Raw genomic sequence first — 27,190 nt, forward strand, 5'->3', positions numbered from 1 at the left:
ATCGCGCGCGCCGGTCGCGCGCGCGCGCTGACCGCGCGCCATGTCGCGACGCGTCGCGGACGCGCGGCCGGCGCGCGGCGTCGAGCGCGACGAAATGCCGCCGCCGCCATTTCGCGACGCATCGTCGACGCGCGCGATGGCGCTCTTCGCGCCGTATCGCGCGCTCGGCCTCGTGAACGCGCAGCGAGGATGCGCGCTCGTCGTCAAGCGGCGCGGGACGGAGACGTTCGTCACGGTGAGCGCGGAGGACGCGTTCGCGGTGTACGACGCGCGAAAACTCACATTGGTCTTTCGAAGCGCGCGGTTCGCGACGAGCGACGCGCGAGGGATCGGGGCGATGGCGGTGAGGAAGGATTACACGTTTTGCGCGATCGGACGGGAGATAAGGTGCGCGAAACGATTGGCGGAGTGCTGCGAAGGACTGGGGCGGGACGACGGCTCGGGACACGACGCGCGGGTGACGACGCTGCACGCGTTCGGACGACACTTGGCGAGCGTGGACGAAAATGGGGCGGTGAAGATGTGGGACATCGATGATGACGCCATGCGGGCGCGCGAGCGGGCGTGGGCGGTGGGACGAGGAGAACCGACGGGGCCGGAGGGCGAGAGCGACTCGGAGCTCGAGCTCGGCGCGCGAGCGATGGAGATGCCTCGGACGTTCGCGGCGACGACGGTGTGTCATCCCGATGGATACGTGGATAAGTTACTGTTTGGCTCGAGCGATGGGCGATTGGCGCTGATGAACGTGCGAGCGGGTAAATTGGTGCACGAATTTGCGGGCTGGGGGTCGGCGGTGACGGCGCTGGAGAACTCGCCGGCGACGGATGTCGTCGCCGTCGGTTTGGCGGATGGGCGCGTGCTTTTGGTGAACGTATTAGAAGATAAAGTTTTGTTTACGCTCACGCCCGAGCGTGGGGTAAAGGTGACGGCGCTGGCGTTTAGAACGGATGATCAGGACGACGTGCTGTGCGTCGGCGACGAAACGGGACGCGTGACGGTTTGGGATTTGGAAAAGCGCTCGTTGCGCACGCTCATCGTGCAATGTCACGAAGGTCCGGTGGTTTCGTTGAAATTTCTCGATGGACAACCGGTGATGGTGTCGAGTGGGTTCGATAACACGTTGAAGGAGTGGATTTTTGATAGAGAAGACGGCGACGCTCGACTCTTGCGCTTTCGCGCCGGACACTCCAAGCCGCCGACGAGCGTGTCGTTCTACGGTGAAGGCAAGAAACTTTTAGCGGCTGGGAGCGATCGAACGTTGCGATTTTTTCACGCGTTTCGTGATCAGCAAAACATCGAGTTGAGCCAAAAGAATGTCAGCAAGCGCGCGAAGAAAATCGGCGTCGCGGAGGAAGAGTTGAAACTTTCTCCGGTTACGAAGATGGCGTGGGGCGAGCTTCGCGAGCGCGATTGGGCAAACGTCGTCACCGCGCACGAAGGTTCAAACAAGGCGTACACGTGGCGTATTTCCAAAGGTGCGCTCGGTGAACACATTTTGCAATGTCCGAAGGACGACGGCAAGTGCGAAGTCAAGTCGGTTGCGATTAGCGCGTGCGGCAACTTTGCCTTTCTCGGTGCCGCAAACGGGGCGATCCATCGATTCAACTTGCAATCGGGCGCGCATCGTGGCGCGTTCGAGCGCGTCCTCGACGCTGATGAGGTGATGCGCACAAAGAAGAAGAAGAACGGAAACGAAGGGTACAATTTCCCCGGCGGCAAGCGTTCGTTTTGGGCTCTCGCGAATCAAACCGGTGGAAACGCAGAGGGAAAATTGCGCGTTGCCGCGCACGACGGTGAAGTGACGTGCATACAAGCACACTGCGCGAATAGAAGCGTCGTCACCGCGGGTGTCGACGGGATGATTCGCGTGTGGAAATTTAGCGAGTTGAAGATTGACTTGGAAATCGACGTCGGGTGCGGCGTGCGGTGCGGTCACTTGCACGAGGACTCATTGCTCGTCGTTGGATGCGCTGATAAGCACGTGCGCGTATACGATACCATGACGGGTAAACGTGTTCGCACGTTCAAGCCACGCGGTCAGGAAAATGAGGCTGGAGATATCACGAGCGTGCAAATCAGTGAAAACGGTAAATGGATCTTCGTCCTCGACACCACCGGAACGATACGAGTGTACGATATTCCCGCCGCGAGATTGATTCAACACATGATTCTCGGTGCGGATAAAGTCACCGCCATGAGCTTTTCACCGCGAATGGACTTTTTAGCCACCGTGCACGAGAACAGGGTCGGGTTGTATTTGTGGGTGAACATGCCGATGTTTGATTACGACACCAAATTGGCGTACGGGCGCAAAGTTTCCATCGCACTTCCGAGAAAACACGCGGAATCCGACGCAGACGGCGGCGTGCGCGATGCGTCTGAGGAGACGAACAAGGAGTCCAACGATACCGACGTGTACATTCACCCGTTCGAAGAAGACGAAGAAGAAGAGCATCGCAATTTGCAAGAGTTGGAAGAATATTTCAAAGAAATGGCCACCGGCCCGAAACAAATAGCCCCTGGCATGATTACTCTGGCGATGATGCCTCAGACGCAAATCGAAATGCTACTGAATCTGGAGACGGTGCAAGCGAAGAGTAAGGTGAAGACCGATGACAAAGAACCGGAATTGGCGCCGTTCTTTCTGCCCACAGCCGCCGCGAGCGACGACGTGCGTCGATCTGTCTTCGATCCCGCGCGAGAATCCGAGCTCAACGCCAAAGACGACACCGGCGATGATGATTCCAAAGCACCGAAGAGTCGAATTTTGCGTCAAGGCGCGGATCTCGCCGGCGCGTCCGCGACGCCGCTCTTGACGTTGATTCTTCGAGGAGAACGATCGGAGGACTACACCGAAGCGCTCGAATTCTTGAAGAATGCGTCGATACACGTCGTCGACGCCGAGCTGCGATCGCTCGGACCTTGGGATCACAAGTTCATGTCCGAGGACGACGTGAAAACTTTGCGGAGCGCCATCAAATTTTTCACCGCCGCAATCGCGAGCGGCATGTACTACGAGATGGTCAACGCCCAACTCAACGTGTTTCTCAACGTGCACACCACCGCGATCATGCAATCCAGCGCGCTCGTCGACGAGTGTCACGCCCTGCGAGAGGCCATGCACAAATCCTACAGCAGGATCGACGATTTGTTCAACGAAATTCGGTGCACGCTCAGTTTCCACATCGGCGACGCCGGCGTCTAGTCCCGCGGCGACCCCACCGGCGCCGATCGCGCCACCGCGAACGTGTAAATCAAAACAAGCGTTTCAACGCCATCTCACGCGCTTCGCGTTCGTCCACCATCCGTCCCGCGTCGTCGTCTTCGCTCGCCGCACTCCCCGCCGCGTCCCATGTCCGCCTTCGTCCCCGTTCCCGGCTGCGCCACGCGCTTCCGCGTCCTCAACCAGGCGCCGCCGTCCGCCCCCGTCGTCGAGCGCGGCGACGTCGTCGTCGTCCACGCCAAGGGCGTCGTCAAGGAGACGCAAAAGACGTTCTGGTCCACCAAGGACCCGGGACAGAAACCGTTCGAGTACACCGCCGGCGTCGGCGGCGTCATCACCGGTGCGTCGCGCGCGTCGTCGTCGCTCGAGAACCGAGCGCTCGCGCGCCCGCGACGCGCGACGCCGCGCGACTGACGATGAACGATCGCGAATCGAATCGCCGCAGGCTGGGACCGCGGCTGCCTCGGCGCGCGCGTCGGCGAGACGCGCGAGCTCGACATTCCCGCGAGCGAGGGCTACGGCGCCGGAGGATTCCCGGCGTGGGGGATCCCGCCGAACGGCGCGCTCGTGTTCGAGATCGAGGTGCTCAGCGTGCGCGGAAAGTAGAGCGACGAGCGACGAGTAATCCGACGACGCGCCGAATGAATCAAACCGAACGAACGTCACCGCGCGACGCGCGCGATGCGGTGAGGCGCGGCGCGAGCCCGAACGAACGCGCGCGCACGCCGACGATGCGCCGGGACGCGTTCCCGGCGTTCCCGTACGCGACGGCGTACGGAATACAAAAAGATCTCATGCGACACATCTACGACGCGTGCGAGCGACGCGCGACGTTCGGCGCGTTCGAGAGCCCGACGGGCACGGGGAAGACGCTGAGCGTGTTGATCGCGGCGATGTCGTGGATCGACGATCGACGACGGGCGCGGCTGGCGGGGACGAAGTTGGACGACGAGGACGACGGGCGGGACGGCGCGGGGGAGACGACGAAGAGCGCGGAGGACGACGAACCGGATTGGTTGCGAGAGTACGACGCGAAGCGAAGGAAAACAGACGCGGATGAGGTCGAACGAAGACGAGGGGAGATACGGCGGGAGATGCGAGCGAGGGCGAAGACGGCGGAGACGCGCGCGCGGTTGCGGCGAGACGCGGAGACGCGGTTGAGAGAAAAGATTCGCGGCGGCGACGCGAGGGACTCCGCGGTGAAGAACGATGAGATCGATAAGCATACCGCGGAAGAGCGCGAGTTTTTAGCGGATGAGTACGACTCTGGGGCGGAAAATGCGAAGGAGGATTTGCGAACGTTGCTGCGAGACGGCGACGACGAGAGCGACGACGACGACGCGCACGCGGCGAAGGAGGAAGACGATGCGTTGCGTCCGGCACAGCAGGTAATTTTGTGCTCGCGGACGCACTCTCAGCTCACACAAGTGATTGGTGAGCTTAAGAGGACGGTATTCGGTGGGAGCGTGGCGAATGCGGAGGAACAAGTCGCCGTCGCCGCCGTCGCCGGTCGAGCGCAACTGTGCGTCAACCCGGCGGTGAAAAGCTTAGGCTCGGCGGCGCGAATCAACGAGCGTTGCTTGGACATGAGCAAAGGCAAGGCGAAGCCAGGGGAGAAGACGAAAATCAAGGCGTGTCCGTACTTGTCTAAGCGTCGAAAGGCGATGCTCGAGCTTAAAGAAGCGGCGTTGGCCAAGCCGATGGACATTGAAGATTTAGCCAAGCTCGGCGAGTCGAGTCGGGCGTGTCCGTATTACGCCGCTCGCTCGGCGTTACCGGAAGCGGACTTGGTGTTGATGCCCTACGCATCTTTGTTGCACGCGGACACGCGCGAGATTTTAGGCGTCAAGTTGGAGAATGCGGTGGTGGTTTTCGACGAGGCGCACAACTTGGTGGACGCCGTGCACAATTCATACGGCGCCGCGGTGACGCTCAACCAATTAAGCGACGTTAACGACATGCTCACCGAGTACGTCGAGCGATTCAAGACTCGTTTGAGCGCGAATAACTTGCGTTATCTGCGTACGTTGACCAACATAACGCGCGCGTTCGTGAAAGTCCTCGCGAAAGAGACGGAAGACGAGAGCAAACCTCAAAAACGATTGACGACGTTGAATGATTTCTTGTTTGAGTGCGGACAAGACACTGTGAATATGTTTAGCTTGCGAAGATACTTGAAGGAGAGTAAGGTAGCGCATAAGATCGCGTCGTATGGCGAGCGTGTGCGCTCGGGGGAGAACATGAGCGTCGACGGCGTCAAGATGGAAACCATCGGACGTACGAAAGTCGCCGTCGCGCCGGATCCAAATGCTGCCCCGCGCGTGGGCGCGGTGCACGCGTTGACGTCACTCATCGATGCGTTAGCGAGCGCGGATAGTGATGGTCGAATGATTTACGAACGCGCCACGCCTGAAGGTGATCCCGCAACGCTTCGTTTTGTCCTGCTTGACGCCGCCAGCCGGTTCAAGCGCGTCGTCGAACAAGCGCGTTCGGTGATTCTCGTCGGCGGAACGCTCGCGCCGATTCCCGAGCTCGTCGCCCAGCTCTTCCCAGATTTACAGTCGCAAACGGCTCCAGCACCGGGTGCTCGACAGCTCAAGACGTTCACGTGTGGGCACATCATACCCCGCGACAACTTGTTACCCATCGCCCTCTCCGCGGGTCCCACTGGCGTGGCGTTGGATTTCACGCACGGCGCTCGCGCTGACGTTTCCGTTATTGATGAACTCGGGAGAATCCTTCTCAACGCGTGCAGAGTCTCTCCTGGCGGAGCGTGTGTCTTCTTTCCGTCGTTCAAATACGCCGACGAAGTGTACGCGAGATGGGAGTCCACGGGCGCCATGGCGTCCATTCGCGGCGTCAAGGACGTGTATCGCGAACCGCGCGACGCGAGCACTCTGGAGCAATGCTTGAGAGATTACGCGGCGTCAGTGAGCCGAGGCGCGAGTACGCGAAACGGCGGCGCGGTGTTGTTATGCGTCGTCGGAGGTAAGTTGAGCGAAGGCATCAACTTCAAGGATGAACTCGGTCGACTCGTCGTCATGGTCGGCTTGCCCTACGCCAACGTCGCCGACGCCGAGCTCAAGGCGCGCATGGACCATCTCGATACCGGTCCTGGGAACCAAGGACGCGGTCGCGCGTATTACGAAGCGTTGTGCATGCGAGGCGTCAATCAAAGCATCGGGCGCGCGATTCGTCACGTCGGCGATTACGCGTGCATTTTGCTCTGCGACAAGCGATGGGGCGCGTTTGGGAGCGCGACGAACGGCTCGCGCACCAAGGCGGCCAAAGCACTTCCAGAATGGATAGAACAACGACTTGTGGTGCCGCAGCGTAATTACGGTGAAGCGCACGGTCGCGTGGCACAATTCTTTCGCGCGCGCGAGGCGAAACAAGGACACTAGCGTTCGGGGCGCGGCGCTCCGTAGCATTTTTTAGGAATGATGATAGATTAGTGCGTATGCTTCGCGGTGCGTCTTATTCGTCGCTGTCGTCGTCGTCGTCGTTCGCGTCGCTCGTCCACAGCGTGAGATTGTCGCGCAAAAGCTGCATGATCAAGGTGGAATCCTTGTAAGATTCGTCCGTCAGCGTGTCCAAATCGGCGATGGCTTCCTCGAACGCCGTCTTGGCGAGTTCGCACGCCTTGGTCGAATCGTTGCCGATTTCGTAATGGAACACCGAGTGGTTGAGCGCCAAACCGAGTCGCACGGGGTGCGTCGGCGGTAATCCATCGGTCGAACCCTTCCCGTTCGCCATCGTCGTCGCCTCCGCGTACGCCTCGTCCGCGTTTTTACTCGCCTCTTCGCGTTCATCACCGCTCGAAACCTCGGCGAGGTAGCGATAGTAATCCGCCTTCATCTTCAGGTAAAACACCACGCTCTCCCCATCCCCCGACGCCTTGCTCAACAATCGCCCGTCGAGCACCTCCAACACGTCGGCGCAAATATCCTTCAACTCCTTCTCCACGCGCGTTCGATACCCCCTCACCTTTTCCGCCTGCGCCTCGTGTCCCTTCCCTCGCTCCTTCTCCTCGATCGAGTTCAAGATTCTCCACGACCCGCGTCGCGCGCCGATCACGTTCTTGTACCCCACGCTCAGCATGTTTCGCTCATCCGTCGTGAGCGCGTCGACGCCCTCGAGCGCGCACAGCGCCCGCATCGCCTTCACTTGTTCTGCGTCCGCGTCGCGCGCCGCGTCGCGTCGATCCGTCAGTCGCCTCGTCCCGACGCGTCATCGCGCCCGCGCCGTTCGCACGCGTCGATCGCGTCGCGCGCGCGACGCGTCGATCCGCGACGCGCCGCGCGCGCCCGCGCGCGCCTCGACGCGATCGATCCTTCGTTCGTCCGTCGCGCCGTCGATCGCGCCGTCGATCGCGTCGGACGTCGACGCACCGTCGTGTCGCTCCGCCTGCTCGGCGAGTTTCGCCTCGAACACGCATCGCTGGCGCGCGTCGAGCGACATGGCGCTTCGCTTCGCGACGCGACGCGACGCGCGATGGCGCGCGACGCGGCGTCGCGACGCGCGTGTTTTTATCGATGACGGTCGGTCGTCGCGTGTGTACACGGCGTGAAAAACGCCGATCGCGAGACGCGCGATGGTGGAAAAGGCGGGCGCGCGAAACGGCGTCCGCGTCAGCGCCGATGATCGAATGATGCGTCGCGACGCGACGACGCGACGCGGCGACTCGGCGCGCGCGATGGCGACGGACGCGCGCGCGAGGGCGACGCGCGCGGTGTATCTGCGCGAAACGGTGATCTCGAAGCTGCGATTGGCGCGGACGCTGAGCGATACCGCGGTGTATAAATCGTACGCGCGGCGGTCGGCATTGGCGATGAAGTACACGCTGACGATTTATGAGCAGCGGAAGATGCTGTTCTTGGCGGTGGCGCACGCGATGGCGACGATGGTGGTGTGGTCGCACTTTTTCTTGGTCAAGTATCGCGCGACGGCGAAGGTGCCGCGCGGGGCGAATTTGTATTGGTGGAAGCGACTGACGCCGCCGTTTGAGTTCGGGGCGATGCACGCGATTTTGTTTCAGATGGCGCTGCTGCCGCTGACGATGGCGCGACAGAGCGTGGCGGCGCTGTCGACGACGTCTTTCGGAAGGAAGTTTGTCCCGCTGCACAAAGTCGTGGCGATGCACATTCACCTCGGGTACGTCATGGTTTCTTTCGTGTTCGCGTCGACTATTTTGTTCTTCGTGTTCTTCGGACAAGGTTGCGCGCAGCAAAAGTCGGGTAAAGAGCCGACGCCGGGCGGGCAGCACACGTTTTGTCACAAGATGACGAGCGAAATCATGGCCACCGGGTTGGCGATTATGGGATGCTTGCTGCTCGTCGCGGTGACGTCGTACGCGAGAAATCGAATCAAGTACGAGATCTTTTACTACGTTCACCACTTCGTATTCATCATGTTTGCGCTCGCAATCGCGCACACGCTGGATGATAAGGCCCGACGCGGACAGGTGCGCTCGCAAAACTTTAAGTGGTTCTCCGCATCGCTCGTATGGTACTTGACGGACCGATTGCAAGCGTCGTTCAACATACGAGATTGTGACGTCGTGGAGTGCGTCGCGCTCGGTGACGACGAGCCGGAGTCACGTAAAGTGGTGCACTTGCGCATTGTGCGCCCGGAGACGTTCATTTTTCGTCCAGGTCAATATGTCTTTATCAACGATCGCAACATCGATTACACGTGGCATCCGTACTCGATTGCGTCGTCACCGCACGAGGATACGATTGACTTTTACATCGAAGTCATGTCGACGAGCAGAGTCGATGGCGCAAATAGCTGGACGAATAAGCTCTGGCGCGACGCCCGGGATGGGTTTGTATCCAAAATGCGCATTAATGGACCGTATGGCACCGGATTTAACGACATCGACGACAAGACGGAAATCGTGGCCATCGGCGCCGGGACGGGCATCGTTCCGATGCTTTCCTTGGCGAAAGCCAAGGTGAACGAGTTCGTACGAATGAATGCTCAAGCGCGGTTGTCTGACTTGGCCGCCAGAGACGCCAAAAATCGCAAGTTCGCGGACAATTATTTCAAAGAGTCTTACACGCTGAAGGACTTCGTCTATAAACAGCTCGGCCTCGCGAAGAAGGAATCGAAGGCCAGCGAAATGTGGGCGAGTCGAAGCGTTCAAGACATATTTTTGCATAAGCAGTGCGCTTGGCGCGAAGCGAAGTTGCGAGAAGAAGGTGATAACGCCACGAAACGTCATTACGAGAGACTTCTCACGAAGAATGTCTTGCACGAAGTCGTGGACCTCACGCAAATCGGGTTCCCGCTGCTCGACTTAACCTCCATCGCGTTACTCCTTTCTTTCTCGAAAAACTTTGCAATCGCCACGCAAGCCATGCGAGAAGTCCCACTGTGGGCTTTCTTCGTATGCCACTGCTATTTCTTCGTTCACTGGGTGTTCACCAGAATGAACGCCCCTATTTGGTGGATAGATCTCATCTTCAACGCCACGTCAACCGTGGCGTTCACCGCCTGGTACAACTTGATTCGTGAAGATCGTAAGGAATGGAATGTCTACATGATTTGGGCGTTCGCCGCACTCTCGGTGTACCGAATCGCTCGAATCTCCAGTGACGTTCTCTTAACAGGCACTCCTGGCTCGCGCGCCGTCAACGCGTATCTCGAAAAAACGGGCGACGCGACGAGCGTGACTGAAAAGTTCACGCTCATCTTCATGACGCCGCAGGTTGACTTCTGCCAAATCCTCTGGCGTGACTTGGACTCTCTTCATCAATCGATTACAAAGAATTATGGCGAGCAAGCTTCGCGTGTTTTCGACATTCAAGTCTATTGCACGTCGAGAGACTCGGCGGAAAACGAAGAATTGAAGAAGCGCGTCAAGGGCACTTCGCTCGGCGCCGCCGGCGCGCTTCATATGGAGCGCCCTGACTTGGACGAGATCACGTCTCGCCCCGTTCTTCAACAAGTGCTAAAGGATCAATTTACCGGAGAGGACAGACCATCGTTCACGGCCAGCCTCGTCGCCTTTTGCGGCAGCACGCAGCTCGGTTCAAAAATTGCGCTCGCCGTCGTTCGCTCGAGAGCTCGCGTGAAAGCCTTCACCGAAAATCACTCCATCGAGTTTCTTCAAGAAAACTACGGCCAAGCGACGCCCGCGAAAGATCGCGGTCGCGCCTCTTTCAAACAGGTCAGAGTCGAGCCTGCACCAACTGTATCCGGCGTCGTCGGCAACATCGTAAACGTCGGCCGCGCCGCGGCCAACGTCGCCGCCGTCGCGCTCAAGACCGTCGGACCGAAGACGACGAAAACGTCCAATTGAACGGCCACCGCGCCGTGATCCCAAACGTCATTGTAAATTAATCATCTTGTAATTTTGCCATCTGCCCGCGCCCGCCCGCCGCTCTTCGCTCGACGCTCGACGCTCTTCGCCGCTCTTCGCTCTTCGCTCTTCGCGCCGCGAGTCGAGTCACCGACGTTCCGCGACGCGCGACGTCAAAACGCTCGATCGCATCGAAGCGCTCGATCGTCGCGAGGGCGTCGCGACGCGCGCGCGGCGTCGCATCGCGCCGACGCGAAATCCAACGGAATCCAACGGTGCGCGCTTAAATCTCGTCGCATGGCGCCCGCGGACGCGATGGACGCCGACGCGCTCGCGCGCGAGTTGCGCGAAGAAAACGCATCGCTCAGGCGCGAGATCGAAGCGCTGCGGGAGCGTTCGGCGACGCGCGAGATTGAATTCAGGCAAGAGCTGCGCGCGTTGGCGGCGCAGTGCGCGAGCCTCGCGGCGGCGGCGGCGGTGACGAGCGCGAGCGCTGCGGCGACGACGGAAGCGACGCAAACGGAAGCGACGGTGAGCGCGGACGCGCACGGGGGTGAATGGCGCGTCGGAGGAGGGCACGGGGTCGGCGGGCGGCCGCGGCGAAGCGCGCGCGCGCCGCCGACGGCGTGGGAGGTGCCGAACGCGTGGCCGATGGGGGCCGAGAACGCGGATCGGGCGTCGGCGAGGTCCGGAGAGGTGAGCGATCGCGTTCGAGACGCGGTCGAGGAAGAGGCGAGGCGGCGCGGGCGAGGACGCCGCGGCGTCGACGCCGACGCGTTCGTCGGCGACTTGAGTTCGTTCTTCTTCAAAACGGCCAAGCACGAAGCGCCGGTGTGGGAGTCGAAGAAAAGCACGAAAAGTAACGATATCGACGCGACGTCGATATTGCGAAGCGCGCGCGACGGTGCGAGCGAGGACGACGTCGACGCGGACGCCTTCGGCGCGTCTTCGCGTCCCGCCCGCGAAACCGACCCGTTCGACCGGAGCCGCGGACGTCCCGCGTCGTCCCTCGACGTCGAAGACGAGCGCGAGGCCGATCTCACCGATAGTTTACGCGACGACGACGACCTCGTCGACGCCCTGCTCCGCGGCGGCCGCGACGGCGAGCGCGCCGCCGAGACCCTCGCGTCTCGGCTTCGCGCCGTCGGCTTCGCCGATTCCTAGTCCACCGGCTTCGCGCGCGTCTTCGCGTCCATCTTTTAGCGATCACTCGCGCCGCGTCGACGCCGTTCGATCGAACGCGAGACCTCCGCGGCGACGCGCGTCGCGTCTCTCCCCCGCGCGAGCGTCTTTTTTCGCGACCGTTCGGTAAAAATCACACCTCACACCCTGTTTGCACTGTTTGCCCATACGCATCGCGAAACGAACACTAAGCGTCGAAACGCCATTGATCGGCGTCCCTTGACGCGTCGCGGCGCGGCGCGTCTCGGCGCGCGTCGCGGCGCGACGACCGGTGCGCGCGCCCTGGACGACGCGGTCGATGCGCGCGGAACCGCTCGACGCGACGGCGTCGAACGCGTCGGCGTCGTCGCCGCGGGAGACGAGGAAACGCGCGAGGGAGGCGATTTTCGCGCGCTTCGACGCGCTCGCCACCGCGCGCGGGGCGAAGCTGGCGAAGAGGCGAGGAAAAAGGAACTGCGTCGAGCTGGAGTTAGAGGCGTTGGGAGGCGTGAGCGACGAGACGCTCGCGAAGTTTGCGACGTACGGGGACAAAGTGCAGAAAATGATGCAAAAAGCGACGCCGCGAGGGGCGACGCCCGGGCTCGCGCCGATTCGGTACGCGGCGCGAGGGACGCTTTTTAACGAGCCGTATCGCGTGTCGGTGGACGAGCAAGGCGTGCATCGCGTGGTTTGGGGGAAGGAAGGCGAGTCGCGCAGGGTCGTGCGGTCGAAAGATGGGGCGCGTACCCCGCAAGAGGCGGTGGAATGCGTGCACGTCGAAATTCTGAGGCGAATGAATGAAAACATTGCCTCAGTCAGCGACGAATCGCATGATGGTACATTCGAAGCCCGCATATGCAGAAATTGTCTATGCGACTGCTCGAAGACGCCACTGATGCGTCGTGGTCCCGATGGGATCGGTACGCTTTGCAACGCTTGTGGGCTGTGGTGGAGTCGACATCAAACGATGCGCGAGTATCCGTCGGTGGTGCCAGAAGAAACGCCGCACAAGGCGATATTTATCCGAAATCCAGTCAAAAGCCGAAGAGCACTGAAAACGTTAGACGTTTTTGGATACTATTCATCGAGCGTGCAAGCGACGCTCGCCAAGGCTTGCGCCGCCGTGCTCCAAGAAGAACGGCGTTCACTTCGGCTTCCGCGCGTCAAGTCGAAACCAGACGTACGATACGACTTCAAGCGAGCTATCCACGACGTGTTCGATCGGTGCGACTGTGTCTTCGCGGACTCCCCTTCTCATTCAGATGATTTAGGATGGGAACATTACCCCCCATCGATCACAGACTTCGCAGCTGAACAACTCGAAGAACTCGAAGGAGTCAAACTCGAAGGAGTCAAACTCGAAGGAGTCAAACTCGAAGGAGTCGAACTCGAAGGAGTCGAACTCGAAGAACTCGAACTCGAAGAACTCGAAGCTTTCGCGTTCGGTTTCGAGCCCCCGCGGTTGGATCCAGTCTGATAGACGTCGGCGTCTTGTATTGTGAAAAAGTTGAAAAGTTGGCCTAGCTTTTGTAACACCGGCGCGTTGGCAAGACGAACGCGCGGTGCGCCGCACTTCGCGCCGCTCGCGCGCGCTCGAGGTCGCGTCGCGCGTGCGCACGCGATCACTTCGACCGCTCGCGCGCCGCGGAGCCGGCGCGAAACGCTTCAGGGCGCGTTCGTCGAGTTCACCTCGACCGATCCAGTCTGTCCCGGTCGATGGAAACTTTCGCGTCGCACGCCCCGCCCGCCGCGCACGAGGACGCGATCGCGAGATGCGAGATCTTAGAGCGTGAACTTCGAGCGTTACAAGCGGCGGAGCGGGCGTCGCGCGCGCGAGAGACGGCGCTGGCGTGCGAACTGGAGACGCGGCGGCGACGCGCTCGAGCGGGACGGCGAGCGACGGAGACGGATGACGACGATGAGAGCGAATACGGCGGACGTCGCGCGATCGGTGCGTCAGCGAGCGTGCCGTTGAGAGAGTACGAGGGTCTACGCGAGCGGTGTGAGGCGGCGGAGGCGCGGGCGAGGCGGGCGACGGAGACGCTCGCGCAAGTCGCCGCCGAACGCGGGGAGATGCGAGAGAAAGCGGCGAGCGAAGCGGTTGAAAACGCGGTGAGAGAGGCCGAGGAGAAGTGGCGAGCAGAAATGGAAGAGTTGAGTCGAGCGGCGCGGGCTGACGCGAGGGCACTGAGTTCGTCGCGAAATAGAGCGGGCGAACTCGCGGCGGAGCTGCGCGAGGCGAAGGCGCTGCGAGACGAGTGGCAGAAGCGAGCAGAGGCGGCAATGGAAACGAGCGAAGCGACGTCTGATGCGCTTGAGCGCATGCGTAAGGCGATCATAGAGAGTGAGAATATGGGTTTAAGCGAGCGAAGTGTCAAAGACGCGGAGAGGATTCAAAAATTGGTCAAGCAGTTGGCGACGACGCAAGAGCAGCTCGCGATTGCGCAAAGGGAGGTCCACAAACGCGATTCAGCGCGGGATAGGCTCGTGTTCGATGCTCAAAAAGCGCAAGAACGCGTCAAGGAGATTTCGTCGCGTTTGGCCGAGGTGCAAGCGGAACGCGAACACGCGAAGGAAACCGTTTCTGTCGAACGCGCTGAGAAGGAACGCCTGAACGGTGAGGTGGTATATTTAAGAGGCGAGTTGGACCGAATTCGCTCGGAAAACGAAAATGAAATGAGCGATTTCACAGATTGGCGCACGCAGACGGAAAAAACGTACAATCGTGAGCTCAATCAGGCGCGCAAAGACGCGGCGCGCCACGCGATGACTGTACGTAAACTTCAGCAAAAATTGGCGCAAGGCAAGGACGCGAGCGACGCCCGTAAAATCGCGCAGTTGGAGCGCGAGTGCGCCACCGTTCGTGAGACAGTGCGTGAGTTGGTCACCGAGCGCGACGCGTTGGCGCGACGCGTCCAGGATTTGACATCATTCCGAAGCGACGCTCGGCATCAAAAGGGCTCTGCGAACGCGCGTCGAGCCGTCGTCGCGCACGACGACGACGAGGTCGACGACAATATCGACCCAGGCGCGTTTGGCGTCGACGACGACTTAGATATCTCCGGCGAAGACGACGAAGACGACGACATCTTCAACGAGGCGACCGAAAATCTCTTCAAAGAAACCGTCGACGATTTCTTCGAAGACGACGACGCCGAAGACGCCCGCCTCGAAGCCGCGCACGCGCACGCGCACGCCCTCGCCAAGCGCCTACAGTCCATAGAATCCCGCGCCGTGGCATTCCTAGGCGCCCGCGACGATTTCTTCGAAGACGACGATTTGTAACCTCGCCGCGCTTCCACATCCAAACCGCGGCGCTCGCGCCGGCCGCACTCGTCGCCTCCCCGAAACCCATGGGTCGCAAGAAATCCTCCTCCGTCGCCGCCGACGCCTCCAGGGACGTCCCCGCGCACTTAGTCACGACCGAGATCGACGTCACGGCGCTCACGTACGAAGAAATCCAAGCGCGACATCGCGAGCAGCTCGAAGAAATCGAATCGCTCGTGACGAAACTTTACGGCGCGACGCCGGGGAAGAAAGACAAGGAAAAGGCCATGCGCGCCGTCGGTGTGGTGAGCGATAGACATTATCAAGAGATGATGGCGTGGGAAGACGCGAACGAGGCGTCGGAGGCGAACGAGACGAGCGATGGGGAAGCGGACGCGAACGCGGCGGCGGCGGCGCTGCGCGACCAGGCGACGCTGACGAACGACGACGACGATGACGAGAAGGAGGCGAAGGAAAGCGATGAAAGCGAGAAGCAAAAGAAGCCGTCCAAGGCGATGGCGCGCAAAGCGAAGCGTGCGGCGGAGGAAGCGGCGAGAGAGGCGAGGATCGCGGCGGAAAAGGCGGCGCTGGGACCGAGCGCTCAGGCGATGGAGAGCGAAGTCTTGAGGTCGAGATTAGCCCCGCTCGGGTTGCGCGTGAAAGAAATACGCGCTGATGGCCACTGCTTGTATCGCTCGATCGATGATCAGCTGGTCAAGGTGACGGGGTCGGGGCACGAGGGCGGATACGAGGGGTTGCGCGCGACGTGCGCGGCGACGATGAGAGACGACGAGGATTCGTTTCGACCATTCATCGGCGATTGCGCCGAACAAACGCCCGAGGCGGACGAACGGTGGCGAGCGTACGTGCGCGAAGTCGAGAGTACGGCGACTTGGGGAGGTCAGTTGGAGATCATGGCGCTTTCGAAAGCGTTGCGGCGGCGGATCCAGGTGTTTAGCGCGACGATGCCCGTCGTAGTCATGGGCGAAGACTTTGACGAGGACGGCGCGCTGCGCGTGGCGTACCATCGGCACGCGTTCGGTTTGGGCGAGCACTACAATAGCGTGGAAGACGACAAGAAATAATGTGATATTGCAAGAAAGAATATGCTAGAGATGGAAAGGAAAGACTCAGTTCATGCCCGTCCCGTGCGCGATCAGCCCTAGGAGTCCGCCGAGGACGACGACCAACGGGGCCTGGATCAGCGTCCACGTTCCCCTTGGCAACTTGACGACGTGCACGCAAAACGTGCAAATCATTCCGATGCACACGGTAGCGTTCGGAAACGGACTCAGAGATTTGACCTTGAACGCGATGTTGAACGCGGCGGCGACGACGAGTCCGACGGCTGACGCATTCAGTCCGGGCAGAGCGCGTCTGTAGACGCGCCATTTTCGAAATTTCCCCCAGAACGGAAGCACGGCGAAGATGAGAATCACGCCCGGACCGAACAACCCGAACCACGCGCACATGATGCCGACGACGACGTTCACGCCCGCGCGTCGCGCGGCGACGGCGCCGAGGTACGCGCTGAGATTAAACAACGGCCCCGGCATGGCTTGCGCCATGGCTAAACCGGCGAAAAACTGTTCTTCGGTGACCCAAGACGTGAGCGACTCGCTTCTGACGCAACTCGTCGCGCCACTCGCGATCGAGCACGTCGTTTCGTACTGCACGACGTCGTTCAACAACAGCGGAAGCACGACTTGACCGCCGCCGAAGATGATCGAACCCGTGCGCCAAAACGCCTCGAACCAATGCAACTCCTTATTCGACGCGTAATCCGTCTTCGACACCGCGATCCCGAGCGCGACGAGCGCGACGATCCACCCCACGATCAAGCACCCCCCGACCGCGGGCGTGAGACCGAGATGCGCCACCTCCTCCGCGTCTTCGTCTCCGCTCGCGTCCTCCCTCGCGCCGCGCGTCTCGCCGTCCTCCTTTTTCGCCCACCTCTCCCGCGCGCGCGCCTCGCACGTCGTCGCGCATCCCCCGAACGCGATCAACGCCGGAAACAACCACGCCGTCTGACGATAACACGCCACCACCGCGCTCGTCGCGCACAAAACCTTCGTCGTCGCCGTCTTCGCCCGCGACCGCGTCAGCGACGCCGCCGCCGACGCGATCAACCCCGCGCCCGCCGCCGACAGCCCCCCCGCGAGCGCTCGAAGCGTTTGTCCTGGATTCACCAGCGTTTCCGCCGCGCCCGCGCCCGCGAGCGACATCAGCAGCAGTCCCGGATACTGAAACAGCGTCCCGCTCAGCGCGCCCCCCGCGACGCCGCCCCTCGCGATCCCGATCGCGAACGACATCTGCGTCGACGTCGGTCCCGGCAGGCACTGCCCGAGCGCCAGCAGCTCCGCGAACGTCCCGCTCGTCATCCACGGCCGCGGAGCGCGCTTCACGAAGGTTTCGTTGAAGAGCGCGACGTGCGCGGCGGGACCGCCGAACGCGGTCCAGCCGAGCAAAGCGAACGACGACGCGATCTCGCGACGCGGCGACGGCGCGACGTAAGACGCGCGCTCCTCGTCGCCGTCTCGCGCGATCTCGCGGTGCGCCATCGCGCGCGCGCAGGTGCGCGACGCGCGACGCGCGGCGCGCGAGGGCGACGAGGACGCGGCGCGCGCATCGAGGGTGAAAAAAAAACGCTCGAGGAGACGAAAAAACGGCACACGACGACGCGCGAGCGACGCGCGAGCGACGCGCGATGACGCGCGATGACGCCGACGGGGGCGCGCGGGATGATTTATACGACGCGCTCGGCGTCGCGCGGGACGCGACGAAGACGGAGGTGCGCGCGAGACGACGCGAGGACGACGCGACGAGGACGATGGATGCGTTTCGATGACGACCGCGTGGATAGGGGAGGGGCGACGACGACGACTGACGGCGAGGCGCGACGACGGCGCGACGACGGCGCGGCGTAGGTGCGACGGGCGTATCGAAATTTGATCACGCGCGCGCATCCCGATAAGGGCGGAGACGCGGTGACGTTCGCGAGGATCCAACGCGCGTACGACGTGCTGAGCGACGACGCGAAGCGCGCGTCGTACGACGAGACTGGGACGTTTGAAAAGACGGTCGAAGAAGAATTGCTCGATGAATTCGGTGGAGGGGTGTTTCGCGATAAGATGAAGGAGGAGGAAGCGCGCAAGGAGTCTCTGGCCGAGGCGCTCGTGAAGACGGAGAAGGAGAAGGGGTCGCACACCGCCGGATTCGAAGCGTGGCTCCGAGCGCGCGGACCGGATTCGAACAAGACGATCGGGGTCGAAGACATGATCGATCGATTCGGGGTGAACAAAGGTTCGTACGACGAAGTGGTGCTACCGAAGATTCGTGCGTACCAGGCGAGCGTCACAGCGGCGAACGCGATTAAATTGGGATCGGCGGCGATTCCTCCCACGCTCGAGTGGGGCGAGGTGCTCGTCAACGTGCGCGTCGCGCCGATTAATCCCGCCGATATCGACGCCAAGACGCTCGCTTCGCGCGCGAAATTCCCTTTCGTCGCTGGATCCGATGGTGTCGCCACCGTGGTGAAAGTCGGCGCGGGCGTGAAATCTCTCAACGAAGGCGATTGGGTGCTGCCGTACAAAGCCGAGATGGGCACGTGGCGCTCGCTCGCGGTGTGGAAGGAGAAGGACCTAATCAAGCTTCCTTCGGACATTTTACCCATGGAATACGCGGCGATGATGCGTGAAATGTGCGTCGCGTACCGTTTACTGGAAGACTTCGGAAGCTTGAAACCGGGAGACGCCGTGGTGCTCAACGCCGCGACGTCCACCGTCGGTCAGTGCGTCGTGCAACTGTGCGCCATGCTCAAGCTTCGCGCCGTCGCCGTCGTGCGCTCGCGGAAAGATTTCGACAAGACGGCGGCGTGGTTGAAATCACTCGGCGCTTCGGAGGTGTTGAAAGATGAAGGCTCGATCGCGACCGAGCTCACGTCGCGAAACTTGTTCGCCAAGCCGAGACTGGCGCTCGACGCCGTCGGCGGCGCCTCGGCGGTGCGTCTCGCCGAATCCCTCCAACCCGGTTGTCCGCTCATCGTCTACGGCAACATGAGCGGTCGCGCGGCGACGTTCCCATGGCACGCCTGGACGCAATCCGCACTCATCGTTCGCGGGTTCTCGTTGCGCCAATGGATGACTGAAAACAAGAAAAAGGTGCCCAAGATGATGGAGACGCTCGGCAAGCTCGCGCGCGCCGACAAACTCGCGATTCAGTACACCGACTACGAACTCTCGAGCGAGTTCGAGGAGGCGCTCGAACACGCGCGCGAGGACGATCGATGCACCAAAGTACTGTTACGCGTGAACGATATCGGGACGACGTACGACAGCGCCGAAAACGCCGCCTCGCCGACGGCGTGAGCGGTCCCGCGACGGGCGTCTCGACTCGGGCGACGGCGACCGCGCGGGCGAGACGAGACGAGACTATTCAGGGACGAAGACTACACGAATAAATGCACGAAACTGTAATGATAATATTTCATCCTCAGTTCCTAAACTGCGGCGACCTATCGCGTCGCCTCTTCAAAGCGCGTACGTACCGAGCGTCGACGCTCGATGGCGTCGTCCTCGCTTCGCGGCGCGCGTTTAGTAGAGTTCTTCCTCCATGTGCGTCTTGACCGTGCAGTCCGACGTCGGGTACGCGACGCACGTGAGCACGAAGCCGTTACCCATTTGGTCGTCGTCCAAGAAAGATTGGTCGGATTGGTCGATGGAACCAGCCTGCGCGCGATCGTCTCGTCAGTCTCGTCATCCAGAAACGTCCCATCGTCGGTTCGCGACTCGTCGAGAGTCCCTCGCGGGCGAGTGACGTCAACGTACCGTGACCTTACCCGCGCACGACGAGCATGCGCCCGCGCGGCACGAGTACGGCAAGTCGATGCCGGCTTCCTGCGCGCGTCGCAAAAGAAATCACCCCTCCGTCAGTCTCGCGCCCTCGCGACGCCCGCGCGTTCGCGCGCGACGCGCCCGACGCGCATCGCGTCGATCGCCCGATCGTTGGGCGGCGCCGCGTCAGCGTCGCGCGACGCGATTCGCCCCCGTTCCCGCGCGCGCGACGCCGCGCGCGACGCCGCGCGCGTCGCGACCCGACGATTAAAAATTCGCTCGAGCGTTTCGCGCACTCACCTCAGCGGCGTCGAGGATGTACGTGTCGTCCGCGCACTCGATCGCTTGCGCCCCCTCCGGGGTTTCGAGCGTGACCTGGAAGCGCGCGATCGTCGATCGGCGCGCGACGGCGGCGGAGGATCGGCGCGCGCCCGCGAAGGACGCGACGGGGGCGGCGGTGACGGACATCTTCGTGACGGCGGACATTGTGTCTGTGTGTTACTGCGTGGAGTAGTGTCGACGCGTCGTCGGCGAACGAGCGATCGACGCGACGCGATCGATCGAGGTCGGTCGATCCCCCTAACCTGTTGATTCGTCGAGTCAGCACTCGTCGACGCGCGCCGATCGAAAAAACCGTCCTCGCGTCGATCGACCGCGCGCGCATCGTCGGTCGCCGTCGAACCTCGCGCCGTCGATCGCGCGCGCGCGCGTCGATCGATCGATCGATCGATCGATCGCGCGCGCCCGCACTTCGCGCCGACGGCGACCATGCGCGCGATGTCGACGACGACGACGACGACGACGCGCGCGATGACGTCGCGCGCGTCGCGACGCCGACCGACGACGCGACGTCCGACGCGCGCGTACGCGCCGCGCGCGCGATCGAGCGACGACGACGACGACGCGACGGCGAACGAATCGTCGACGTCGGCGACCGAGCCCAAGCTCGACCCGTTCGGGTTCGGGGCGCGACGGCAGGACGCGCCGGACGAGATCCGCCCGGGATTCGACACCGCGGAGGGGGGGAAGGTGGGACCGGTGGGGACGTTTTTCATCTCCGCGCTGCTGATCGCGCTGTTCGGGGGGTCGTTTTTCTTCACGAGCGTGCCGCGGGGGAGCGTGGAGGAGCTCGCGGCGAGGCAGTTGGCGGACGATCCGAACGCGCCGACGCAGAGCTTCGCGAGACGGTGAGGCGGTGGGGGGTGTGAGGGTGTTGGTATTTTTACGGTGGGCGTCGCGCGGGGAAGGGTAGATTGGTTGGTTGTCAAAACACGCGCGCTCGCGCTAAACTACGTAAATCTCTACGACGCGACGCGACGCGACGCTTCTAACTAAGACTAGATTCCGATCCGATCGACGACGGCGCGGGAATCGAAGAATGATGCCAAGGCGGTGGAGAGCGGTGCGCGGTGCGCGCTTCGGATGGCGTCGATGGCGTGGGGGGCGATTTGGGCGACGACGTCGGCGTCGGCGAAATCGACGAGGGACGCCAACGCGCGCGCGGCGAGACGCTCTCGCGTCGGCGTGAGGGCGTTGGAGCGTAAACACGCATCACCGTCGCGCGTGTTTTCTTTGTCGCTCTCGCGCGCTTCTCGGTGGATGACTAAGCATCGCGACGCGTGTTCCACGAGGCGCTCTCTCGCGTCGACGTCGCCTCGCAACGCTCGTAAAAGCGCGTCGCCGGCGGCAAACTCGAGACGAGACAACGTCCCGAGAGATCCTTCGGCGTCGTTTTCTTCTCTCGCGAACGCGTAGGCGTCGGTGATGATGTCCACGAGTTCCGAGCGCGCGCTCTCCGGAACGCCGACGACGCCTCGCAAATCGGCGCACGCAGCGACGCACGCGAGCGAGCGACTCACGACATCGCTCGCGTTCGGTAAGTCGAGCATGACGACGTCTACGACGACGCCGTACCGCAGAACTTTGCAAATCGCACGCCAAGTGTCCACAGAAGAGTCACCGCGAGCTATGACGACGTCCATCGCCGAGCGCGTCGCCGCGAGCGCGTCGGGAATCGCTCGAGGCGCGGCGGCGCGCAAGACGTTCGTCACGAAGGACCAAATCGCCGGTAGCAACGCGTCGTAGGCTGATTTTTTGTCGCGCACGAGCGCGATCAGGCGTGGAAGAATGAGATCCAACGCCCGCGTGGCGTCGAGCTTGGTCTCCAATAAGCCCTCGACCGCTCCAGCGCGCGCCACCCCCCACGCCTCGGCGCTCAGTCGCTCGACGTCGTCGTCTTCGAGAACGCGGAACAACGCGTCGAGAGCGCGATCGTCTTCGCGCGCGAGCGCGCCGATAGTTTCGCACGTTGCCGCCCAAGTCGTCTTCAACCACGCGTTCGCGTCCTCGTCGCCCATGGCGAGTCCTCGGCGGCACGCCGCGGCGATCGTCGCAACGGCGCGTCGCGGCGGCGAATCCTCGTCGTCCGAGCCAGCGCTCGCGCGTCGTCGGCGTCGCGCGAACGTCCCGAGCAAGCACATCGCTCGTGGGACGCACGCAAGCGGTAGGCCGAGGTAGTCGTCGTCGTCCTCCGTCGCCACCTTCGACGCGCTGTCGCCATTTTTTTCCAACGCCGCGGCCAGCGCCTTCTCCAACGCCTCGCACGCCGCGGCTTCCGCATCTCCCAAAGCGACATCGCTCGACGAACCGTCACCGTACACGTGTTCGAGCACTTCTAACGCTGGATCCCAACCCAAATCCAGCGAGTCCCCGAATCGCTGGAGCGCTTGAGCGACGCACGACGAAATCAAATCTCTCGCGTGCGCGTTTGGGGCGTTTTCGATCGCCGCGACGAATGGCTTCATCGCGTCCACCTGCGTGGCCGAACGCGTCGCGCGCGCGCGTAAAAGCAACCTATTCGCCACTTGTCGTAGCGAATCTGTGGCGTGTAACACGACTTTATCGTCGGGGTGCTTCACGCTCTCCACCAGGTGTTCGGCGACGACGTTCCAAAGCTTGGACCACACCAGGCGCACGCGCGTCATATTCGTCGCCGCGACTTCGGTGAGACGTAGTAACGCCGACACGTTACCGCCCGCACCGTCCCAGAGTTCATGACGAGATACTGTGGCGATGGCGGAGGCGTAGGCGATGATCTCATCGGAATCGAATCGAGTGCTCAACGCGAATACGCGCTCGATGGCTTCGCCGCCCGCGGTGGACAACCACTGCGTCACCGAAAGCTCCGCCGGGGTGAGCGCGTCGGGGCTAACATCGCCGCCCGATTGCGTCGCCGATTTCGATGACGCCACTAGTTCTTGCATGCGAAGCGGTGCACAAAAAATATCTTTCGCGCGCGCGGTATCGAAGGATACGCCGGCGCCGACGACGGCGCGCAAGTTTTCCAACCGCGTCACCATTTCCAACACGCTCGCCCACGCCTGGACGCCGCCTAGATTGGATTCGCTCGCCGCGAGCTCGAGGAGCGTGCTCAAAGCTTCTTTACTCTGAGTTGCGATGCCTTCGCGGCGTCCAAACCCAGGAGCAGAGACTAAGAAGGTGCAGATATCGTCGCGCAACATCGGGAGTTGCAGTCGCGCCGCGAGCGACAGCATCGCTCTCGCGCCTTCGAGCGGCATCGCTGCGTGCGCTTCATCCGGGGCGGAGTCAAACGCGCTGGATAACGCGATTAACATGCATTTCCCCGCCGCCTCGAGCATCGGTCGCGCCAAGCCTGGTTCGGAGGCTCGGACGAAGAGCGCGCTCGCGGCTTCGTCGCTCTCCTCGGCGTGCTTGAACATCGCCTTCGTGGACTTGAGTAACTCTACCGTTTCGTCGCTCGCCTCTTTGAGCGTAGATCGGTTCTTCCAGGGAGCTGCAAAGTTTAGTACTTGCGCCATCGTCTTCTTCGCCCGCGCGTTATCGCCACCGTTCGCTTTGGTCGCCGTCGATGGCTCCGCGGCGTGCATTTTGATTTCCTCGGCAGTGACGCGCGCGTAAATCGCGGCGACGGCTTCCACATCCAAATCTTTTGTCGCCTCGGCTGCGGTGGCCATGAGCACGAAATCACCTTCGCTCATCTTCATCGCGGCGTCTGTGAGGGGGTTGTGCGCATCCGTGTTCAACATGACGATCGCGAAGGCTAAGATGTACGCGGCGTCCGCGGACGGGTACGCCCCCGGATTGCACGCGCAAAACCTCGCCGCGAACGCCTCGACCAATCGATCAATCTTTTGTGCCTCCCCTGGGAGCTTGAACCCACCCAAAAACAAGCGCATGGCATCATCGATGCTCATCGACGCAAAGTCGAATCTGTGGACGTACGCGCGCATGACGACGAGCGCGTCGGCGTCGGGCGAGCCGAGTAACTCGCCGATGGCGGCGGGCGCGACGCGCGCGCTCGTCTTGCGCAAAAACTCCGCACACACATTTGGATCCTCCGAGCGCGCCGCGACTCTGAGCGTCTGCGTCGAAGGATCGACGTTGAAGGCTTCGACAGCCTTTTCCATGGAGGCCTTCGTCTTTTTCGCCTTTTGAAATCGTTCGGCTTCGGATTCCACCGCGGCGGACGGGGAATTTACACACGACGGCGACGACGGGGAGTCTGACGGCGACGTCGGAGCTGTCGCGATTTTTTCTTCGCGATGCGTCGGCGACGTGGGCGTGGAAGGTCCATCATCGCCGGCGACGACGGCGACGGTCGCCGCCGCCGCCGCCGCCGCGATGCTCCCGATGGGCGTCGTCGCGCCGCCTCCCGATTTGAGCTTGCGCAAGGCTCGTCTCGAAACCGCCGGTCGAAGCTCGCCGTCGAATCCGTCTTCGTCCTCCATCGAGACGTCGGCATCGTTATCGTCGATGTCCACCGACGCGTCGTCGACGCCGTTCTCTCCGCGAGCGTGCCACGACTGCAACGAGCGTAAAATGCTAAACAAGCACGTCAACACGGCGTCGCGTTCCAAAACGTCCGCCACTTGCGCCGACTGCGCCAGCGCCATGACGGTGCGTTCGTACAGATTGGCCGCGTGTAAATCGCAATCGTAGTTGACGAACATATCCACCAACACTTGGGAATCCGACGCCAGTCTTCGCACGAGACGAAGCGCCGAGACTCGCATCGCCGCGCTCGCGTCGCCGCTCTCGAGCGGATGCAGCGACATGATTGGATACAACGCCGCGACTTGCTGCTTCCACGTCGCTCGCGCGCGAACGACGAGCGTGCCGTACGCCATGCGCGCGATCGAAACCAGAATTCCCACGCTCTGCTCCGCCTCCGAGCCTCGAGGTACCTGAAGCAACGCGTTTCGCATCAACGCGATGGAGAGCGGTTGTCGAAGCTCGGCGTGAAAGCACTCGAGCCACACCGTCGCGCGCGGACCGTCCATGAGCTGCCTCAAGATATCCAGCGCCAACGCCTTGGAGTGCGCGAGATAGGCGTCGACGTCCACCGCGCCCTCTCGCGCCGCGATTTTACACAGCGTCGTCAACAACAGCGACACGTCTCGCGTCGCGTCCGCGTCCGCGCCGTCGTCCTCCACCGCATCTCCCCGCGCGATCGCGTCGAACCCTCGCTCCGCGCGCTTAAACGCCGCGTTGATTATCTGCGTCAGCGCCGTCTTCGCCGCGCGACGCGTCGCCTCGTCGTCGGCGATCATCGCGACGTGAAACACCGCTCGCGTCGCGCGCATCAACGCCTCGCCTCGCGCGCGAAACGTTCCCGGCGCGAACGTCCCCGACGACGTCGACGCCTCTCCGCTCGAATCGCGCCCTCGCGCGTTCTCGTCCTCGTCCTCCGTCGTTCCCGCGCACGCCGCCAACGCGAACGCCGTCGCGCCCGCGCCGCACCTCGCGCGCGCCTCCGCGTCCCCGCTCGACTCCTCCGCCGCCGTCTCCCCGCTCAGTTCCCCGCACGCGCACGCCGCGCGCAGTAACTCCCAGCGCAACCGCGCGCCGTCGTCGTCGTCCTTCGCGTCGTCGTCGTCGTCGTCGAGCGCGCCGTCGCACCGTCCTCCCAGCGCGCCGATCCGCAGCAGTCCCCCGAGCGCGTCCAGCGCCCACGCGCACCGCCGCGCGTTCCTCGGCGTCGTTCGCATCGCGGACGCGCACGCGAGCGCGCCGAGACGCGCCAACGCGCGCGGATCGACGTCGCGGTCGTTTTTGGATTTCTCGACGTCGAACGCGTCGAGCGCGGCGATCAGGGACGCGCTGGACGCCCCGAAGCGCGCGGCGAAGAAGCCGACGTCGTCGCGGATCGATCGCAGGGGCGCGGCGGCGACGTCGCGGATCGCGCCGGGCGTCAACGCGGACGACATGGTGATTCGGCGAGCGCTCGGCGTCGCGATGTGACGACGCCGCGACGACGACGAAGGAAGGCGCGAATGAATGAAGGCGCGAAGGCGCGAATGAATGAAGGAATTAAAGACTAGGAATCTAAGAGGACGCGCGCGCGGCGTCGAGATCGAGATCGCGGACGAAACGACGTCGTTCGTCTGGGTCGTCGACGACGGCGAGCGCGGCGACGGCGTCTCTGAAATCGTGCGCGACGACGTACGAGGGAAACCGATCGACGTCCTCGGTGATTGAATCCTCGCACGACGCGTCCAGGGTGATCTCGTAGATGACGTTCTGGGAGAAGGTGTTCATTCCGGGCGCGCGCTCGCGCGCGCATCCGGTGAGATAGGCGAAGATCAACCGCAGGATGGCTTGGTGGGAGACGATCAAGACGGGTTCGGTGTACGACTCCATCTCTTGGATGCACGGCTCGAGTCGGGAGATCAAGTCGAAGTAACTCTCTCCGCGCGGATAGCGGTAGCCGATCTTATCCATCGAGCGCAAGTACGCGGCCTGCGGGTTCTTCTCCACGATCTCTTCGGGCGTCATGCCCTCGCAGTCGCCGGCGAAGATTTCGTCGATGTTGCGATAGACGCGCGGGGACATTTGCTCCCACTCGCCGTTGTGCACCGTCGGGTGCTCGATGTTCGCCGCCGTCGCGATCGTGCGCAGAAGCGATGACGTCCACAGACGCGCTCGAACCGTGCGCGGGGTCTCGCACCACCGCCCTTCGCCGTCGTCGCCGTCGTCGTCGCGACGCTCCATGCCGCAAATTTTTTCCAGCGCAAAGCGACTGAGAATTTCCGAAAACGCCACGCCCTTGGCGGTGATCCCGGAGTTCCCCCCCAGACGTCCCGTGACGTTGTACTCTGACTCTCCGTGCCTGCACAGATAAATCTTGTGCGCCGTCGGGTGCGTGGCGGTGAGAAACTGCACGATGCGTTGAGGCAAGTACGCGCGCATCTTATTCGTCTGCACGCGCTCGCCGTAATTGTACAGCTTTATGTACGATAAATCATCCTCGGAGCCGTCCTCTTGCAGCGTGACGTAAAGTTTTCGATACTCGTCGAGCCGTCGTCGCCACGACTCCTTCGCCGCCTCGATCTCGTCCTCGCGCACGCGCCCGTTGCGCGC

At 62.4% G+C, this 27,190-nt stretch overlaps 16 protein-coding genes across 16 annotated transcripts; 11 read left to right on the top strand and 5 right to left on the bottom strand.

Moving 5' to 3' along the window:
* Positions 1-136: 136 nt before the first annotated feature.
* Positions 137-3,205, top strand: OSTLU_37792 (predicted protein; the record flags this gene model as incomplete). The annotated part of the gene is made up of 4 exons (XM_001421783.1): positions 137-571; positions 626-1,642; positions 1,766-2,365; positions 2,453-3,205. The coding sequence occupies 4 exons, from the start codon at positions 137-139 to the stop codon at positions 3,203-3,205; spliced, it is 2,805 nt and encodes a 934-aa protein (XP_001421820.1).
* Positions 3,206-3,352: 147 nt separating this feature from the next.
* Positions 3,353-3,829, top strand: FBP12 (peptidyl-prolyl cis-trans isomerase, FKBP-type; the record flags this gene model as incomplete). The annotated part of the gene is made up of 2 exons (XM_001421784.1): positions 3,353-3,563; positions 3,669-3,829. 2 exons carry the CDS (start codon positions 3,353-3,355, stop codon positions 3,827-3,829), a joined length of 372 nt encoding a protein of 123 aa, XP_001421821.1.
* A 188-nt stretch (positions 3,830-4,017) lies between these two features.
* On the top strand, positions 4,018-6,627 carry OSTLU_37740 (predicted protein; the record flags this gene model as incomplete). The annotated part of the gene is made up of 2 exons (XM_001421785.1): positions 4,018-4,284; positions 4,345-6,627. 2 exons carry the CDS (start codon positions 4,018-4,020, stop codon positions 6,625-6,627), a joined length of 2,550 nt encoding a protein of 849 aa, XP_001421822.1.
* A 43-nt stretch (positions 6,628-6,670) lies between these two features.
* On the bottom strand, positions 6,671-7,705 carry OSTLU_27977 (predicted protein). The gene is made up of 2 exons (XM_001421916.1): positions 7,615-7,705; positions 6,671-7,395 (listed from the first exon to the last, which is right to left on the bottom strand). The coding sequence occupies exons 1-2, from the start codon at positions 7,682-7,684 to the stop codon at positions 6,701-6,703; spliced, it is 765 nt and encodes a 254-aa protein (XP_001421953.1). The 5' UTR covers positions 7,685-7,705; the 3' UTR covers positions 6,671-6,700.
* A 349-nt stretch (positions 7,706-8,054) lies between these two features.
* OSTLU_27978 (CytB family transporter: NADPH oxidase-like protein) lies at positions 8,055-10,587 on the top strand (the record flags this gene model as incomplete). Its single annotated transcript, XM_001421786.1, has 1 exon — positions 8,055-10,587. The coding sequence occupies one exon, from the start codon at positions 8,055-8,057 to the stop codon at positions 10,527-10,529; it is 2,475 nt and encodes an 824-aa protein (XP_001421823.1). The 3' UTR covers positions 10,530-10,587.
* A 257-nt stretch (positions 10,588-10,844) lies between these two features.
* Positions 10,845-11,693, top strand: OSTLU_27979 (predicted protein; the record flags this gene model as incomplete). The annotated part of the gene is made up of 1 exon (XM_001421787.1): positions 10,845-11,693. One exon carries the CDS (start codon positions 10,845-10,847, stop codon positions 11,691-11,693), a length of 849 nt encoding a protein of 282 aa, XP_001421824.1.
* A 236-nt stretch (positions 11,694-11,929) lies between these two features.
* OSTLU_25644 (predicted protein) lies at positions 11,930-13,168 on the top strand. Its single transcript, XM_001421788.1, has one exon. The coding sequence runs from the start codon at positions 12,010-12,012 to the stop codon at positions 13,165-13,167; it is 1,158 nt and encodes a 385-aa protein (XP_001421825.1). The 5' UTR covers positions 11,930-12,009; the 3' UTR covers position 13,168.
* Positions 13,169-13,763: 595 nt separating this feature from the next.
* OSTLU_27981 (predicted protein) lies at positions 13,764-14,975 on the top strand (the record flags this gene model as incomplete). Its single annotated transcript, XM_001421789.1, has 1 exon — positions 13,764-14,975. The coding sequence occupies one exon, from the start codon at positions 13,764-13,766 to the stop codon at positions 14,973-14,975; it is 1,212 nt and encodes a 403-aa protein (XP_001421826.1).
* A 68-nt stretch (positions 14,976-15,043) lies between these two features.
* OSTLU_89365 (predicted protein) lies at positions 15,044-16,042 on the top strand (the record flags this gene model as incomplete). Its single annotated transcript, XM_001421790.1, has 1 exon — positions 15,044-16,042. One exon carries the CDS (start codon positions 15,044-15,046, stop codon positions 16,040-16,042), a length of 999 nt encoding a protein of 332 aa, XP_001421827.1.
* A 45-nt stretch (positions 16,043-16,087) lies between these two features.
* On the bottom strand, positions 16,088-17,518 carry OSTLU_89366 (CHR family transporter: chromate ion; the record flags this gene model as incomplete). The annotated part of the gene is made up of 1 exon (XM_001421917.1): positions 16,088-17,518. One exon carries the CDS (start codon positions 17,516-17,518, stop codon positions 16,088-16,090), a length of 1,431 nt encoding a protein of 476 aa, XP_001421954.1.
* Positions 17,519-17,706: 188 nt separating this feature from the next.
* On the top strand, positions 17,707-18,022 carry OSTLU_9940 (predicted protein; the record flags this gene model as incomplete). Its single annotated transcript, XM_001421791.1, has 2 exons — positions 17,707-17,748; positions 17,885-18,022. Coding segments are annotated over 2 exons (180 nt in total), but the record flags the coding sequence as incomplete, so codon positions are not given.
* Positions 18,023-18,361: 339 nt separating this feature from the next.
* Positions 18,362-19,096, top strand: OSTLU_4811 (predicted protein; the record flags this gene model as incomplete). Its single annotated transcript, XM_001421792.1, has 1 exon — positions 18,362-19,096. A coding segment is annotated over one exon (735 nt), but the record flags the coding sequence as incomplete, so codon positions are not given.
* A 453-nt stretch (positions 19,097-19,549) lies between these two features.
* On the bottom strand, positions 19,550-20,257 carry OSTLU_37765 (predicted protein; the record flags this gene model as incomplete). Its single annotated transcript, XM_001421918.1, has 3 exons — positions 19,550-19,684; positions 19,784-19,852; positions 20,090-20,257. 3 exons carry the CDS (start codon positions 20,255-20,257, stop codon positions 19,550-19,552), a joined length of 372 nt encoding a protein of 123 aa, XP_001421955.1.
* Positions 20,258-20,599: 342 nt separating this feature from the next.
* OSTLU_27986 (predicted protein) lies at positions 20,600-20,980 on the top strand (the record flags this gene model as incomplete). The annotated part of the gene is made up of 1 exon (XM_001421793.1): positions 20,600-20,980. One exon carries the CDS (start codon positions 20,600-20,602, stop codon positions 20,978-20,980), a length of 381 nt encoding a protein of 126 aa, XP_001421830.1.
* A 922-nt stretch (positions 20,981-21,902) lies between these two features.
* Positions 21,903-25,380, bottom strand: OSTLU_27987 (predicted protein; the record flags this gene model as incomplete). Its single annotated transcript, XM_001421919.1, has 2 exons — positions 21,903-21,996; positions 22,097-25,380. The coding sequence occupies 2 exons, from the start codon at positions 25,378-25,380 to the stop codon at positions 21,903-21,905; spliced, it is 3,378 nt and encodes a 1,125-aa protein (XP_001421956.1).
* Positions 25,381-26,371: 991 nt separating this feature from the next.
* On the bottom strand, positions 26,372-27,157 carry OSTLU_3092 (predicted protein; the record flags this gene model as incomplete). Its single annotated transcript, XM_001421920.1, has 2 exons — positions 26,372-26,784; positions 26,851-27,157. Coding segments are annotated over 2 exons (720 nt in total), but the record flags the coding sequence as incomplete, so codon positions are not given.
* Positions 27,158-27,190: the final 33 nt, after the last annotated feature.

The sequence above is a fragment of the Ostreococcus lucimarinus genome, chromosome 16, assembly GCF_000092065.1.
Source record: "Ostreococcus lucimarinus CCE9901 chromosome 16, complete sequence".
Lineage (NCBI taxonomy): Eukaryota > Viridiplantae > Chlorophyta > Mamiellophyceae > Mamiellales > Bathycoccaceae > Ostreococcus > Ostreococcus sp. 'lucimarinus'.

Bases quoted from the DNA above. Each gene is read 5' to 3' on its own strand.
- OSTLU_27977 (XM_001421916.1), bottom strand. From the start codon at position 7,684: ATGTCGCTCGACGCGCGCCAGCGATGCGTGTTCGAGGCGAAACTCGCC. The intron at 7,396-7,614 runs GTGCGTCGACGT...ACGCGGACGCAG, and splicing joins GCAGGCGGAGCGACACGACG to AACAAGTGAAGGCGATGCGG.
- OSTLU_25644 (XM_001421788.1), top strand. From the start codon at position 12,010: ATGCGCGCGGAACCGCTCGACGCGACGGCGTCGAACGCGTCGGCGTCG.